Consider the following 18,681-nt stretch of genomic DNA (forward strand, 5'->3'; position numbering starts at 1 on the left):
TAACGAAATAACTTCAATATGATTACATTCACAAATATGTGTTTATTCAGAACTTCTAACAGGAGCACAAAGTAATCACAATACAGTTAGTAAACTGTATTCGGTGGCTATTGAGAACAGAATAATTAGAATGCTTAATTTGAAACTGTGTTGACGGCAATAAAAAATCACCGACACCTCCGAGCGCAAAAAAAGGAATCAAGTCAGTAGCAACCAAAATCACGTAGCGGATTTACTCAGTAAAAATCGAATAGCTGTATGCCTTTCTATATTAATTAGTGCAAAGTCGTTTACGTGACCAATGAGTACAGGAAATAAATCATTAAAGTAAACACTTACTTAAGCACACTAATAAGCCGATAACTTTGAATTCATGCAAATGATTTAAAGAAAACCGTTGTAGTTCACTTTTGGTTGGGTTGCTTCAGGTTTTGTCTTATGATTATTTTTAATTGTTTATTGCCCCCATTGCATGCACTAGCATGTAATGATTGGGTAAAGATTAATAAAGTGTTATGGTATAGAGTGTGTTAATCTATGTAAGAGACCTATATCAGTGAACGTGGTTTAAAAGCTCCTTGTTACACTAGTAGCCTAGTAATACCAATGTTTCTGATGCGGACTATGAGCACGCTGCAAACGTCTGAACTAAGTTAAGCATTACAAATCTTGGCAAATACTATTACCTGCATCTTTTGTTGTCGTTGTTGTTGTTGTGGGGTTTAACGCCGTATTTCAGCACACGATAGGCTATACATGGTGGCCAGTATTAATGGTGGAGGAAGAACCTGGGAAAACCCCGGAAAGAACCACCAACCCACGAGAAGCTACTGGCAAGCTTTCTCACATACCCACATTGGCTGAATCCGAGACTCGAACCACCGCAGGCAGCGATTACCTGCATCTAAAATTGATGTTATTTCTTTCTGACATTTATGAATGCTTTCCTGACAGCTGCATGTTTTATTGCGGTTTGAATCCCGCATGGTATTACAAACAAATGTCTAGCATTTCTGTTCACGCAGAGATAACGACAAGGGAAAATGGCAAGCATCTTTATGTAAACTGTACACAGAGGCATGAACTGGCTGGCTATCAAGAGTCAACATTTATATGTAATCTACAATACTGAGACTTACAAATTAGATAATTTTTATGTAATCTGATACATATAAACATCATCCCTATGTCAATAGTAAGGTAAAGTAGAGTCTTAGAGGTCAGCTTTCTTATAAAATCCGAGAGCAACCAGGCACATCTTTTATCAAAGATCGCAGACCCTGACTGAATACTAGCTTCATAGTCTCTACCAGGTCTCACCCCTCTTGTTCAACCGACAAAGTCTTCAGAATGTATCTATTCTGATGCTAACTCGATGTCGAGCTCAGATTGTATTAGAAAGTTGCGCTCGATGCCCCACTTTATTGTGAGCTGTTTATTTAGGAACCTTTAAATTGTTTTCAATACTACTTTCAAGGATTTATTCGCTTCCTTTCATTTATTTTGTAAGTAAGTTTAAGTCTTCTTAAACAGTTATTTAGGTATTACCATCAAGTTATTTTAATATATTTTCAAGTTACCTTCAAGTTTATTTCAAGTTATCTTAAAGTTACAAGCATTCTTAAACATTTACTGACTTTCAGACTAAACTATATCCTGGTTTTCAAAAACTTGTTTGATTTGCCCGCTTTAATTTTTAAAGCTAATGTGCTTAAATGTTATTAGGCTAGCACTTAATGCAGAATTTGGTAATGTTATGCCTAACAATATAAAGCATCTAATTCCATTTTTATTAAGACATCTTGTTTCAACTCTTAATTCATTTAAGTTCTGTATTTGAAGAAATATTTTCATCACAGACTTTATTCCTAGAATTACTGCTTTTGACATTGAATTTCATATTTCAGCTGATATAGCATTTACAAACAAAAAAATCATGTGCATTCTGTATTTGTATTGAGTCCATGTTATTTAACTCCTTATCATTTAACTGTTTGCAGGGAATTTTGTCAGATGAGCAACCATGGGTCCCTTTAAAAAGAAGGAGGGTTAAAAAAATGGTCAAGATTTAAAGCGAGGTTGTGGGTTGAATGGGGGCTGCATCTGTTTAAAGAACTTTGCAGACTAGGAACAAGTTCTCCAAAGAGATTCTCATCTTCCAAAGGAGCTGCCCTAAGGTCTTTGAATGAAACTTTTGAGAAGTCCAATATTGCATCTCTGTGAATGTACAGAAGTCCTGCCAATAAATCCATTGAAACAGAAAGTGTATGCCAGGAGGTTTTAGTCACAGCTTCCAGCACTAAAACTGGAAATTAACATACAAACAAGTTTCTGGCACTCGTTTTGCTTTCAAAAGTATACATGTTCATGTTATGAAGATCATTATCTGTGCCATTTTAGATTTTCAGACATGGCCCTTTGATCTCCAACTTCTCATTTTAAATTAAGTACATACAAGTGGTATACCGTTTTCCAGCCACATTTATTAAGGGATCAGAAGTACCCATTTAGAAACATATTACCGATACTCTGGAGCTACACACATCAAGCAAATTCAACCAGATTCCATATTTATGCTTGAAGCTTTTTTAAAGATACAGAAAAAAGAAAATGATTAGATATGTGCTGCTCCTGTCATCTTTTCAAGGTCATCATTGGGCCAAATGACAGTTACTGCATTCTAGCGTAGTTCATAAGAAAATCATTTGCTTTCCTCCTTCTGATTTGTCACTGAAATCTACTGAGAAGTGAAGACAATTACCATATTTACCGTATATGTTGGGGCACCGTAATTGTTGGGACACCATAAATTTATTTGAAAAGTTATTTTGTTGTACACTGTATGTTCTGAGACACATCGTTTTTTTCTTGAGTCGCAAGTTGTGGGACACTTTAAATCATTTGAAGATTACATGTCAGAAAACGCACTCAAATGTAAATTTTATTAAAGAAAACTTTTTTTAAAAAAAACGCTGTGAGTGTTGTTTGTTTACACTTTTCTTCCAAGACGCAAATTTGCTAAGAACAAGAGCTCAGGTAAGAATGAATCGTTTGTGTATATGAGAATGAGTTTTCTGTTCTAATTTATCCTTCAATAAAGTTTTTTTAATATTAAATACCAAGGTTTATTTGCCATTTATGCTCATAACACAACTTATTTTGGCAAAATAACTGTTGATGAGCACAATATAAACTATTCACTGTAATTACGTAAAAATAAATTCAGAGTGAGAGAAAGAGAGAAAGAAAGAGAGATACCGGTAGATAGTGACAGTACAAAGTAATTGATAAACATACTAATTCCGAAACCAAACATCTTTTATTTACACAGCAGTGATATCTGACATAATCCAAGTACTGCTGAACAAACCTGAATGCCACTAATATATTTAATTTTAATCCTTCAATCTGTCCACATTCTTAATTGTCTACTCAACCTTCTCAGGCTCAAATCCATCAAATTCATCCTCTTCAATGTCGCTGCCATCACATTCAGTATCTCTGATGATATTGTCCTCAGATCTATTCAAGTTATTGTTAATACCACAAATTTTAAATGATTTTTGGATCAGATCTGGCTTGTCCCGAAGCAGTTCGACTGATTTCATAATCCAGTCCAGAACTGTTTTTTTATCTGCATTCTTAATACGAGACGTGTTGACATTTTCCTTGGAAAGGTCCTCTGCTGCTTTATGAATAAAATTTGTCCAGCTTTTCCTCATGTTGGACTTGACCGGTTTATTTACACTGACGTCTAGTGGCTGTAGCTTGGAGGTGCATCCACCCGAAATAACTGCAGGCACCGTGTTGCTCATTCTCAAAGCCTGTTTTACAGCATCTGTAATATGCACCTGGAATGAATCCATCACTGTATACTTGAGATAAAACTCTTTAATCCACTGCAGCATCACCTCCTCATCAACCCAACCCTTCTCCTGCACATGTAAGATCCATCCTTTTGGTGCCTGAATATCTTTTAGCTCCCTCACACCATGAAAAATTACCACTGGCGGCAACACATATACTGCTGTGGAAACTGCAAGTACTAAGGTTAGATGCTTTTTATCCGCACCAGTCGTGCGAATTCTCACACTTTTTACACCTTTCTTATCGACAGTTCATCCAGGAATGATATCAAAGTACATAGGAGTTTCATCCATGTTAATTATCATCTTGCCTTTGAAATCGTCTTCTTCTCTTCTTGCCTTTACAAATTCGTGAATAATGTTATTTCTATTCAATTAAAAGCAACATTACTGCCTAAAAAGTTGGCCAGGAAATGTTCTTTTGTGTTTAGGTCAATGAAGCTAAGCCAAATCTTGGGCAAAATTCTGGACTATCAATGCTTAGTAAAATTTTAAAGCTAAAGGTATACCAAAAATTTCACTAAAAGAATCTTAAGTTTCCAATGAACCACATATGGGTTTAAAGAAAGACACTTCTGATTAGGTAGCTGAGACCTAACCTAAATCTGGTTAAAAATTATTTGTATTCTGTACCAGAGATGCTAAATCAAAATTCAGGAAAAGTTGATTTGTTGTTCCTTGAATAACATTTGAAGAAGCAAATCCTATTTTCAGCTGAGGGTCCTGGTGCTTTACCAAATTTGACTGTTTGGTGAATATGCACAACAGACCTAGCCAACAGTTGCCTAATAAATATTAATTTCACTGCAAAGTCACAGGATTCTATGGGACTTTTTACTGGAATCTTAGCTGAAGGAACACTTATATTACATAAATATATTTGATACCAAAGTTTGGCTAAGAAAACTTAAATCTTGTCCATATTTGGTTGAAAAACCTCTTCAAACTGGAGATGACGAAACTGAATAAATATTACTTAAATGAAAATATACTTTCAGCAATACTGATTGGAAAATAATATCTGAAAGTCTTAAATTTTTATATTATATGAGGCCCTGATGTACTTGAGAATAGTTTCCCTGGCACGTAAATCCATCCAAATGTTCTATCAATTCTATCAATACAAGATGTATGTCCCATAACAGTTCAATGATAACCACATGGTTGATTTCATGACTACTTATATTTTTCAAAAAAGAAACAAAGTGAGACCCAATGACATACATGAAAACCAAGTCCAGTCTTTTTTTCAGGATTCTCAAGTTTAGTTGATTGGTCACTATATGAACTCAATTACTGGCATCAATTTTACTAATTATCAATCGTATGCCACTATGTAAAAATTACACATTAGCAACAGCACTGCATACTCTTGAGTGACAAACATGCTCTGCCAGGACTTGACATTTTAGAAAACAAAATGAAAATGTACAAAAAGCTTTAAATGTTATTGTTTTATACATTACACACTTGCTTTGCTCATCTTTATTAAAATGCTGCAGCAGAAGTGAAGACAAAGTCAGTAGCAAGCTCAAGTTTCAGCAAATAACATGCAAACTAAACTATACAACTAGAGTTTTTCAGTCAATATATTCAGACAGCCAAATGGACAACTTTGAGCAACTCTCTCTATTTTGATAGCAAATTTACTCTTTTTTTACACTGAATTTTATAAATTTAAATGTATATGAAAACCTTAAAATTGTGTACATTATAATGATCTTTAGGTTTTCTATTTCAACCTTATCAGCAAATAAATGTGCATGTACAGTTTATATAGGTACATTTCTCTCTCCCTCCTGTGGCCTAAGTGGTTAGATTGTCAAATGTGGGTTTGAATCTGACCAAGTCGTATCAAAGATGTATAAAAATGGTACCAGCAGCTGCCTTGCTTGGAGTTCAGCATTAAGAGGATAGTATTAGGACTGGTTGGCCTGGTGTCAGGATAGTGTGACTGGGTGGGACATGATGCTACATGTCTGGCATTATGCTCCAGTGCTAGACGTCACTATAAACTGCCACACTTCAGACATCATAGTGATATCACTGGAAAATTGTTGAAGCTATGTTAAAAATCAAAATGTGTGTGTGTGTGTCCATGACTAGATTGTACTTTAAGATCATGGTCACTTTATAAACATGATGTTTACATTATTAACCTTTGTCCTTGATAGTAAGTTGTAAAAAACATCTGGACATAACAATTTAGAATATTCTAGACACACACTTGTTTACAATTTGGTTGGAATTTTCCACTGGAATGACTCACCCCTAGGTCAAATGTATAAACAGGGACTTGATAAATAATTCATTCCTATCTTATATCTGTGTCTGGAACCCCTTTGTTATCAGAGATTACAATTGTGTTCAGACATAATTCAAGAGGAATTTTTTATTTAAATTATTCATCTGAATTAGGTATTCTTTGGCTTTGGATTAACGCTTTATATTGGATTTATTTTGAACTCCAAGACATTTGGGATTGAATCTTTATGGTACATCAAGATATTTAAGATTACTTGAATTCATTTGGAACATTCTATATTTTTGGGCTTGTGATTTGACATCTGGGATTACTTGGGATTTAATTTACAATAATGTCTCATGCATTTTCACTTTGTAACTTAGAGAAATAAATTGATTGTCAGTGTTACTTAAAACTGCTGGCTTCACTGTCTTTCTATTACTTAATTCAAGACCTTGAGTGGTAAGTTTCTCTTTCTCCATATATATATATATATATATATATATATATATATAAATGAAACGATAACACTGCAAACTGTATGATCTACATGGTGGACCATACTTCAGTATGCACTTCATTTTGTTTGGACACTTGAATGAACTTAAAACAAAAACTGGTCATTCCTTATAATTAAAATGACAAAAAAAATTCTCAAAACTGTATTAACTATATCTAATCTGACATTTTCCTAAAAAACCTGAATACATAAATATATTGACCAATAATCATAATCTGCATACAGCCAAACAGGAAACAGATTTCATGTGAGTACAATCATTATATGCAGAATCCCTATTGCATTTTAAAGAAATTTTATCAAAAATAAATATGCATGGTGGAGAACTACGTGTAACATTATTTATTCCCGACTTTTATTCAATATCTAATGAAAATGATACAACTGTAAAACGTTTTTGAGGGTGGCTGAGCGGATATAAATCTTTCTTTTGTTATTTTTATAAGCTGCAAAGGATGTTGGGAGTGGGGCTTGCATGTGATTAAAGTTTAAATATTAAAGACCCTACCAAGACTATTACAGTAAGGCAGTCAATTTTTTTCCTTAAGTTGGACTTGTTTTCAGTAAGGTGTAACAAATTATTAAGTACTACTACTGTCAAGCTGGAAAACATGCACTTAAAAGTTCACCAGTGTCATTCAAGAATGAAGCAATGATGGTAAATACAAGCATTTATATTAATTGATTCTTATTTCAACCTTAATTAGCTTCAGTACAGTTTCACAAACTGCACTTCCAAAAATGATTGAGCCCAATGGCTTTTTGATATATCTGATGTTGTCCTTAAAAGGAAACATCACGTGGACTGTTTTGACAGAAATTATTTTTCTAGCCATGTGGCTTACTCAAATCAACACATGTCCACTCAACGTAATTGTTGCCCATCCTGACTTTCACCAAGAATCTAAATATTCCCTTATATTTTTCTGTACTATGAAAATATTTTAAGACATTTAAAGAGCTTTTTTTCCCTTTCTTGCAACATTCAACTTGCTGAACACCATTTTCTGGAAAAATAATATAAAAAAACAACTTCAAAAATATAATTTGCTGGACAAAAAAAACAATAAAAAGCCCAGCTTGATCTTGCAGACATTCTGCATCAACAAATAGACAGAGTTTAAGGCATCTGAGGTACTCTGAAAAAGTTTGACTGGTTCTCTGACCAATTCCACTGAATCTAAAATCAAACCCAGATCCAAGTTAAACATGGACAAGCCAGTATTTTGATTTTACTACATACATCTGTATTAACATAATTTGTGCTTTTATTCCATTAAGTCCGTATTTTAAGGGTCAATTCTGTAAGACTTATGGCAAAATCGGCTGTCAGGCTTGCATGATGGAACTAAAACTGTGAAATAAATCTAACCACATAATTGTAATATCTCTCTTCTATTTACATTTCAGCTCAAAAAGCTGCAAGTTCTCATAACTACATCTGCATGAACCATTGTCTCTACAATGCTGGACTTTTGACACATGATACTGAGCACTGTTTAAAAACAGCACAATTGAAAAGGCACTGATTAATACATTGTAAGAAAAATAAAAGAATTTTTCCAAAGTAAATTTTACACTATTTAACAGATGTTTTATTTTTTTTAACTCTTGTTGGGTCTCATCACTTTGTGATAGAACATCTACATGTGAACCCACAGAAGACTTGGTATCTTTTCTCTAACAATGTCAAAACATTTCCCGTAAGAAAACTTGAATTGTACCACTCTTATTGACCTTGTTTGATTGTAAGTGGTGCCGAGAATTGTGTTGTGACAGCTTCATCTACCAAGTTGGACACTTTTCCAATCATATTAACAAGAATGTTGCTTTTTGCACCAATTCAGCTACTGAGAAATGTATATGTTCATTACATCCCGTATAGCTGACAAGGGCTGACTTTAAGAAATTATAAATATTCAGATGGACAAAACTGTTTTAGCCAACTCACAAAACATGTTCAATATTAAGTTGCATCTTGCCCACAAAAAATCACAGCGGTAGGGATGCAGTCAGGGAAAGTTGGGGGGGCACGTCAATCTGAGCAAACTGTTCACCATTCTTCTAGTTTTCCATGAGAAAACTTGGCATACATGTGCTTTCTATCAAATGCATTGTACATTAAAAATAACACCCTAAAACTGGGATAATGCACTGCTTGAGTTAAATCATTGTTATTGACATACTGTATAATCAATAAAAAAAAACATTGAAACATGCAGTAAACTGACGGTTTTATTAAAATCATAGATTGGCGACCCATACTGGAATGAAGTAACAATACAAACAAAACATATTTTCAGTGTCTCATTTAAAACAATACCCACTAAGTACTGTGCAGCAACAGATTTGTTGCTTTTATAAGTTGCAAATTTGTAGCACATACAAATCAGACAAGTTTCTTTAGAACTTGTCATGCAATTCAAATTTATGTAAAGTAAAACCTATTAAAAATTCAGACACTAAATTACTGAAAATTGACATTTTTTGATAATATTTATATGCAGATTTGTTAAAATGTTTGGAATGTTTCTTTTAATCTAAGCACAAAGAAAAAACAGGAGATATGTGGTATAATCTGTTAGTGGTTACTAATAGTTTGTGTGTTAATCCCAGTCTCTGGTAATTCTCATCTAAATAAATGTTTCCTAAGTGCATGGATTATTAAATAGCTGATCACTTCGACTTAAACTAAATTTAGAAAATCGAAGGAACTAATTTTTTTCAAGGAATCAGTGTTTTTGTTTTGCATGGATTGTTAAATAGCTGATCACTTACACTTAAACTAAATTTAGAAAATCGAAGTAACTAATTTTTTTCAAGGAATCAGTGTTTTTGTATGAAATAGCAAAGGTGATAAAAACAGAGAAACACTTTACCAACATGAGTAAGTGATACTCTAACATAAAAGACAAATACTCTATATGAATATATGGCAGGTAAAATAAACAAATTAACTGAAGCTACCCCCAACCACCCCCCAAAAAATCAAACTGAGACTGGAAATGGAGTTTTCTGTCAAGTGTCTGGAATGACAACATAAACTGAAGTTTTTACTTCAAGGAAAGATGTTTCAGTGTAAAGACTAATGGGTCACCCTTGTGCAGACATGTGATGCCTTTGAAGTTGCATATAATACATGTAGAAACATTTTATGACTATGTCCTGGTTATCAAATGATGTGCATGAGATTTTGTCCCTTTCTTTCTGTTCCTCCAACATTTGGCAGAGCACTGCTTGAAACTACTGAAACAAACAAATCCCCTAAATTAAATAGTAACTATTATGTTGGTCAATTAATTTTACTTTGATTACATATATATTCATTTAAATGAATTGTTATTGCTGATTTTTTTTATATCTAAACTGGGACTTCAATTGTTGATGATTCTGCTTCAAACACAGATACTTGTGAAATATAAAGCCTACTAGCTCCCAAATCCAGCCCTCCCAAAGATGAAAATTTATCTTTCCTGCCTATATCATACAGACAAAAGGCAATAATTGTCCATTACCTCCCCTTGCCACCTACAGGTGGTGTTATTTTTAGCTAAGCTGAATATCATGTAATGGGATGCATGCATTGCAAGGAGGATGGCAGGGTATTAATGTGATCAGGTATGTACCATAGGAGAAACATAATTACCGAAAAATTTGCATTCTCCTTCAAACATATTCCCCAATTACATAATAAGAGGAGGGGATATTGAACATCCTAACTACATCTCAGTTAATCATTGAGGGAAAAAGATGTGATCCCTCATATGAAGGTGCACAATGGGAGGCAACATGGTTACAGCTAGGAAGAAGAAATAATGAGATCTTCTTACCTCATAAAACTTCCCGGGTGAATCCAGTGAAAGCTTCACAGGGTACTCATCCAGAGATTGTGCTGATGCTCAATGGGTATGGCAGCCACCTGGTCTACCAGATCCAAAGTGTGTTGCTGGGGAGCTAAGTCTCATAAATAAAAGCTCGAGAGGGCTGACTATGCAAGCCAATTGATGGTCTCAATGCTATTTTTGACAGAGTCAAGGTAAAAGGCAAGGCTTGCTGAGATTGCTCTTATTTCATGAGCAGAGATCTTCATGAGGCAACTCAGTCCTAGTGTGATGTCAGAGTATGCCGTGTGTATTACCTACTTCAACCACAATTAGATGTTGGAGGAGAAATGTCCTCTTTCCTGAGTTTAACTGGAAGAAACATGTGCCTTTGAACTGGTTTTAATGTTGACAAGTCAGAGCCCAGGAAAGAAAACAGTGCCAGTGATTTGGTGTTATCCAAATTAAAGCTGATCAACAAGTCACAAAGGTCTTTGTTATGACCAAGTTCCTCTCTACCACGATGACAGAACTTGTCCGATATCATAAAATGTTAACCCTTAATAGAATCGAAGGGAACTTTTTGTCTATGAACAGCCAGAGAAGAAACGTCAGCAACGTGTTGGACAGAGACACTCAAAAGGACAATGTTTTAGACTTGGCACCAGTACCTGAAAATGTGACACTTCCCTTCACAAGGGTTGAACTATTTCTGCTGGAAGCCTCTCTGGACAAGAGCTAAGCCTGAAAGACAGTCCAGGCATAATAGAACATGTCAGTATGATGCCGGTAAAGATGGTTCAGAATTACTGGGATCTTCCTGTCAGTGGGTAGCTCTATCATTAAAGCAAGATGGTCACTGATCCAGGATTTGTCCCAGCAAAGGGACACAATCAGAATCATTTTGTACTTCTGGAACTATGACCATTGAGGGTAGACATAGGCACACAGACCCTCCCAAGTGAGAGAAAGAGCATCAACAGACCAGACTTGGGATACTGGGGAAATGAAGGTAGACAGTTTGACTGCATATGATTGCAGAAAAGATCGATCATCAGACACCCCTACAGCTAGAAAATCTGATGAAGATCAATGGAAGAAAGACCAATCTGTAAGGAGAGTCTGTCTGTTCCTTGACAAAGAATCAGCAAAGACAAGCTCTGCTGAGAATATGTCCCGATGTCAATGCTGCAATGTGCATACCAACAATGGAATTCCCTGACTGGAAAGCAGAGTGGGGGTGATTTGGTATCGCCCTGTTTGAGGAAGTCAGTCACTACCACCAAGTCGTCTGATTTGTGAAGCACAAAAGAGTCACTCCAAAAATGAAAGGATGTGATGACAGCTCTCATCTCCAAGAGACTGAGGTGGAGACATGTCCTCTGGACCCCACTGGCCACAGACAGTGTCAAAGCCTCAGAACAGATGGGCTTCCCAACTACAGGTGCATGTGTCTGTGCACTGGTCACACCTGGTTGCAGCTGTGTGAGAGGTATACCTGTGGTAAGCCAACCATGGCCATGTCACTAGTCATACAATATCACTAGTCTAGCAATAATACTATGTCGAACATGGCTGGTTTTGGGGTTGTGCAGCAAACAATCCCATAACCCCCTGCACTGCCATCATATCTTTGAGGGTGAGTCACAGATGATGGACAAGAGATGGAGGGACAGTTCTTAAGCTGTCTGCCTTAACTCTTCCTCTATCTCTCCATGATGTGACTTGAGCAAGGTTAAGCATAAAATGCATCCCGATGCACAAGAACAATGTTAGCAGAAGCCATCAATACATGTGCCTTTGCATGGTGTGCCACCCTGTGAATTATCTTTGATTTTCTTACTGTTGACTCCCAAGCATGTGCACTGCCTGCATTGTCTACAAGTCTGAAAATCACCAATGCTGCCAAGACCAATACTGAAGCTATATTGACCAAATAGGAAATCAGACTGACTGCAGCTTAGTTCTTTACTAACTCCAGAGATCTGTAAAGAAAACGTCACAATGGGGTCTTATAATGGTGGGAAGCCAAATATGCTGGTAGTTGACTTGGTAAAATTGGGTCTGGAATTGTCAGGTCACTGGCCTTGGAAGACAGACTGTCAGCATTTTCCTGGATTTTTCCTGACTGTAGGGGAATATGGAAGTAAGGGTTGACTTCCTCTTTGTTAAAATCAACTAAGGGCTTGACCCTGTATGCTAGTGTGGAAGAGGGGGATTATGATCATTCTGAATTTGGAATTGAAATTCTCAACTAAAACAGAAGACAATGGAAGGACAAGGAAAAATTGGCCAGAACTAATCAACTCAATCATTACTTGTAATACTGAATGCTGCACATGTAACTCAAGAGATGGTGTAGATGATGAAGGAGAAATTGCAGTTTCCCACATTCCACCAGATGTAATGGCAGCCCTCACCAGGCTGGCCAAAGACATAGTATAAGATGAATGTCCAGAAAATCAGTACTCTTGGTCTTTTGATTCACACGGCACTCCCCATTACTTCAGAACTGTCCATCATGTATTCTCCAACTAACTGGCACATGCTGCAAACAGCCTATAATGTACTCTATATACATGCAAGATACAAGTCATGAGATTTCTTGCTAGATATTAATTCTTGCATTTAGCACACTTAGTCATCATAGTTGATTCTGAAATGACAAAGTAAGAAAGGAGAAGAATAAAAGAGACATGCATAGTTAGCTGCATTAAGAATGCCAGAGACACCTGCTATAAGGGGGGTAATAAATAAACAGATAGTGTGCGAAAAGCAACTTCAACATTTTTTATTACAGTGTAGCCTTTCAGGTCCATGCAGTCAGAAAATTCAGAAACTAAGTTCACACAGGTGAAAGAAGTTCACATAATTATGGTCAAATTAAAAAATAATGTATACCACCTATAGAATAATCTTTAATACATCTGAAAATAACAAAATCCTCAATGGATGGGATAAACAGTAACAAGAGTTATTGCCCTTTGCCTATGTAATACAGACAGTAATGATGAATTTTGGTCTTTGGGAGGGCTGGATTTGGGAGGTAGAAGGACTTGTATCTCAAACATTAATGTGATCAATGAATGTAATCAAAGGAGAACTTTATTTTACTGAACAGTCTGATCACATATTTTCTTGATATTTATATAATCACTGCACATAAAACTTCCCCATTCAACAGCCCGTATTGCTTCTACAGTTTTGAGCCTAACAGTTATAGATTTTCATAGCTTAAGTAGCCGTATACAACCTCTCTCTTACTCACTTGAATTCAATATTCTGTATTTTGTACTTTTATCTGACATTAAGCTGATAAAAAAGTTTTGAGTTCTTGATAATTTCTTTTTTCCAATATTGAGACTGCATATACAGACACATTCAGCCCAATTTAATGTTTAACTTTAACTATTATTATTATTCTTTATTTTCCTCCATTATTCCAGAGATCTAATTTTACTTATCTATTATGGTTAACTAAATTCATTGAAGATTCACTTTTTGATGTATTTCAGTGCCCTATAATGTCTGGTCAGAATCTGCTCTCTCCCCCTCCTCTCTCTCTCTCTCTCTTATGTAAATAACAACTGTGCTGAAGACTTGACCAGCTAAACTTACAGTGCAATAAAAATGCTCTCAACGGACATCTTATTCAGAAAAGCCACAGTCAACAAAGGACAACTATTCTATCAAATTTAGTATTGATACGGTAATTTGCTGGTTTACACCTGACAAAATAAAAATTGGAAATGTATATATATTTTAAATTTCGGTTTTGAGAAATAACTTTAGTTTGGGTTTATGAAGAAAAATCTTTTTAAATAATTCCCCCAACTTCTGTTTTCATGCATTACAAGTTTTACAAGTAAAACAGATTGTCAAAAGATTCCTCAATTTTAAAGATTCTAAAGTGGATACACTTTTCGTATATCACAAAATTAAATCTGTATCAATCTACATAAAAAAGATTTTTTCATATTAATGTATATATCACTAGCTTCTGTAGAGTTTGCTTTGTGCAAGTCCAACTGATCCTAATTACACTGGCATAAGAATATACTCCAATTCAGAATCCCTCAATCCTGACATCTAAACCTCATATTTCATTGTAAGAAAAAAAGGCACTTGGTTGTCAGGAGAAAATGAGAATGATTATCAGTCCTGTTTCTTTGCCTTTTAGGTAATAAAAAGTTATATGACAAGTTCCTTCACTCAGCTGTAATGATGCCATCAAAAACTGAGGTGTCAATCTGTGAACCTCCTGAATCAAGCTGCATCCTGTAAGTAGAAAACATACATTACCATCATCCTTTGTAAAAGAATATATTTACTGGAGTGGTATCAGTAGTAGATACTACCAGAGTCATACTTTTAGCCTGAATACAAAATTTCACCAATATCATAACTGCATGAAAAATATGTCAGTGTGATCTAACCTGGGATATGTCTCTTTAAAAAAGATGCACAATAGGGTTGAATTACTTGCAATTATAATCAATAAAATTAAACTTACTCTTCAAAAGTACTGATTATAATACCAGAACAAATACTATTGGTCCAAGTATTTCATTAACTAAAGCTAAAATTAGTAACAGAGTAAAAAAAATGTAATTAACATTGTAATACATGATACAAGCAACAGCAAATGATGTTAAAAAATTACAAAAAGGGCCTCAACTCTATCTAAAATAAAATAGAGGACACAAGCTTAAAAGTTATATATGCCACAACTGAAAGTAATTTTGTCCAAACTTTATAAATGTAATGTTGAGCACACTTTATAAATGTATTGTTGACCACACTTTATAAATGTATTGTTGACAACACTTTATAAATGTATTGTTGACCACACTTTATAAACGTATTGTTGACCACACTTTATAAATGTATTGTTGACCACACTTTATAAATGTAATTTTGACCACACTTTATAAATGGTTATATATTAGTAAGACACAGTCATTCTGACACCTAACCAAACGAACCCTTGTCATACTGCTGTTTCATTCATTTTTGCTTTATTTTGTTGCTCTTAAGAAACAAAAATGATTGTTTTTAATTTTCTTTTATATTTCCTAATGAATATACAAATATATTGCATGCTGTAACTGGTTACAAGCATATTTTAAAATGAAGATATAAATGTAATTAACAAAATCAATAGCTGTTTAAAAGCAAGCAGCGGTGACACAAAAAAAGCAGTCAAGGAGTCCAGGCAAAAATGTAATGATACAGTATAGCTGATGCAATATTTTGATTCCCCAGGCTTTGGTGTAGGGAAGTTAATTCCTTCCACTTCTGCGCCATGATAATACACCATGGAGGAATAAATATTTAAAAATCACCCAGTAGGCATGCCGATGGCAACTCCACTATGAAGGGACTGGTTAACATTAATGACAAACAACTGAACAGCCAATGAATGAAGGTCACCCACTGAATGACAGAGAAGTCATAACTGATTTAATCAGATAAACATTTCAAGAATCAGTCACCTTTATTTTGATCAAATATTTGGACAACAAAAAAAAATAATTTCAAAAGTCTTGTATATTGAGTGCATGTATGTTTATCAAATGGTTGGTTGACTTCTTTTGCAATGATTTTATGCTTTTACTTTAATCAAAGAAATCTGAACAAACTTACACATTCTTAAGCTTCTCCTGAATAGCATACATAAATTTATTCTGCAGTTACAAAGGAAAATACTCAGAGATGTAGACTGTTAAAACAAAAACAAAAAAGAGAAAAACTGAATTTACACTGAAATGGGAACCACTTGCTTAATCCTTAAACAGTAATAGAATTTACACTGAAATGGGAACCACTTCCTTAACCCTTAAACAGTAATAGAATTTACACTGAAATGGGAACCACTTGCTTAATCCTTAAACAGTAACAGAATTTACACTGAAATCGGAACCATGTGCTTAACCCTTAAACAGTAATAGAATTTACACTGAAATGGGAACCACTTCCTTAACCCTTAAACAGTAATAGAATTTACACTGAAATGGGAACTACTTGTTTAATCCTTAAACAGCAATAGAATTTACACTGAAATGTGAATTAAACAGCAATAGAATTTACACTGAAATGGGAACCACTTGCTTAATCCTTAAACAGTAATAGAATTTACACTGAAATGGGAACCATTTGCTTAAACCTTAAACAGTAATAGAATTTACATTGAAATGGGAACCACTTGCTTAACCCTTAAACAGAAATAGAATTTACACTGAAATGGGAACCACTTGCTTAACCCTTAAACAGTAATAGAATTTACATTGAAATGGGAACCACTTGCTTAATCCTTTAACAGTAATAGAATTTACACTGAAATGGGAACCACTTGCTTAACCCTTAAACAGTAATATAATTTACACTGAAATGGGAACCACTTGCTTAATCCTTAAACAGTAATAGAATTTACACTGAAATGGGAACCACTTGCTTAATCCTTAAACAGTAATAGAATTTACACTGAAATGGGAACCACTTGCTTAACCTTTAAACAGTAATAGAATTTACACTGAAATGGGAACCACTTGCTTAATCCTTAAACAGTAATAGAATTTACACTGAAATGGGAACCACTTGCTTAACCCTTAAACAGTAATAGAATGGGAACCATTTGCTTAACCCTTAAACAGTAACATAATTTACACTGAAATGGGAACCACTTGCTTAACCCTTAAACAGTAATAGAATTTACACTGAAATGGGAACCACTTCCTTAACCCTTAAACAGTAATAGAATTTACACTGAAATGTGAACCACTTCCTTAACCCTTAAACAGTAATAGAATTTACACTGAAATGGGAACCATTTCCATAATCCTTAAACAGTAATAGAATTTACACTGAAATGTGAACCAATTGCTTAATCCTTAAACAGTAATATAATTTACACTGACATGGGAACCACTTGCTTAATCTTTAAACAGTAATAGAATTTACACTGACATGGGAACCACCTGCTTAATCCTTAAACAGTTATAGAATTTACACTGAAATGTGAACCATGTGCTTAACCCTTAAACAGTAATAGAATTTACACTGAAATGTGATCCACTTGCTTAATCCTTAAACAGTAATAGAATTTACACTGAAATGTGAACCACTTGCTTAAACTTTAAACAGTAATAGAATTTACACTGAAATGGGAACCACTTCCTTAACCCTTAAACAGTAATAGAATTTACACTGAAATGGGAACCACTTGCTTAACCCTTAAACAGCAATAGAATTTACACTGAAATGGGAACCATTTGCTTAACCCTTAAACAGTAATAGAATTTACACTGAAATGGGAACCACTTCCTTAACCCTTAAACAGTAATAGAATTTACACTGAAATGGGAACCACTTGCTTAATCCTTAAACAGTTATAGAATTTACACTGAAATGTGAACCATGTGCTTAACCCTTAAACAGTAATAGAATTTACACTGAAATGTGATCCACTTGCTTAATCCTTAAACAGTAATAGAATTTACACTGAAATGTGAACCACTTGCTTAAACTTTAAACAGTAATAGAATTTACACTGAAATGGGAACCACTTCCTTAACCCTTAAACAGTAATAGAATTTACACTGAAATGGGAACCACTTGCTTAATCCTTAAACAGTTATAGAATTTACACTGAAATGTGAACCATGTGCTTAACCCTTAAACAGTAATAGAATTTACACTGAAATGTGATCCACTTGCTTAATCCTTAAACAGTAATAGAATTTACACTGAAATGTGAACCACTTGCTTAAACTTTAAACAGTAATAGAATTTACACTGAAATGGGAACCACTTGCTTAACCCTTAAACAGTAATAGAATTTACACTGAAATGGGAACCACTTCCTTAACCCTTAAACAGTAATAGAATTTACACTGAAATGGGAACCACTTGCTTAACCCTTAAACAGTAATAGAATTTACACTGAAATGGGAACCATTTGCTTAATCCTTAAACAGTAATAGAATTTACACTGACATGGGAACCACTTGCTTAATCTTTAAACAGTAATAGAATTTACACTGAAATGGGAACCACTTGCTTAATCCTTAAAAAGTTATAGAATTTACACTGAAATGTGAACCATGTGCTTAACCCTTAAACAGTAATAGAATTTACACTGAAATGTGATCCACTTGCTTAATCCTTAAACAGTAATAGAATTTACACTGAAATGTGAACCACTTGCTTAAACTTTAAACAGTAATAGAA

At 34.6% G+C, this 18,681-nt stretch overlaps 1 protein-coding gene across 4 annotated transcripts in view; it reads right to left on the reverse strand.

Moving 5' to 3' along the window:
* Window positions 1–8,852: 8,852 nt before the first annotated feature.
* Window positions 8,853–18,681, reverse strand: part of LOC149778444 (signal transducer and activator of transcription 1-alpha/beta-like) — a 164,515-nt gene continuing 154,686 nt past the window's right edge. For all 4 annotated transcript variants that reach the window (XM_089939280.1, XM_089939279.1, XM_089939278.1 and 1 more), the window contains exon 21: window positions 8,853–14,730. In XM_089939280.1, the coding sequence (XP_089795406.1) occupies window positions 14,661–14,730 (70 nt within the window). In that variant the 3' untranslated portion in view covers window positions 8,853–14,660. The remainder of the gene's footprint in view (window positions 14,731–18,681) is intronic.

Source organism: Sinohyriopsis cumingii, chromosome 17, assembly GCF_028554795.1.
Source record: "Sinohyriopsis cumingii isolate HCF-2022 chromosome 17, ASM2855479v2, whole genome shotgun sequence".
Taxonomy (NCBI): Eukaryota; Metazoa; Mollusca; class Bivalvia; order Unionida; family Unionidae; genus Sinohyriopsis; species Sinohyriopsis cumingii.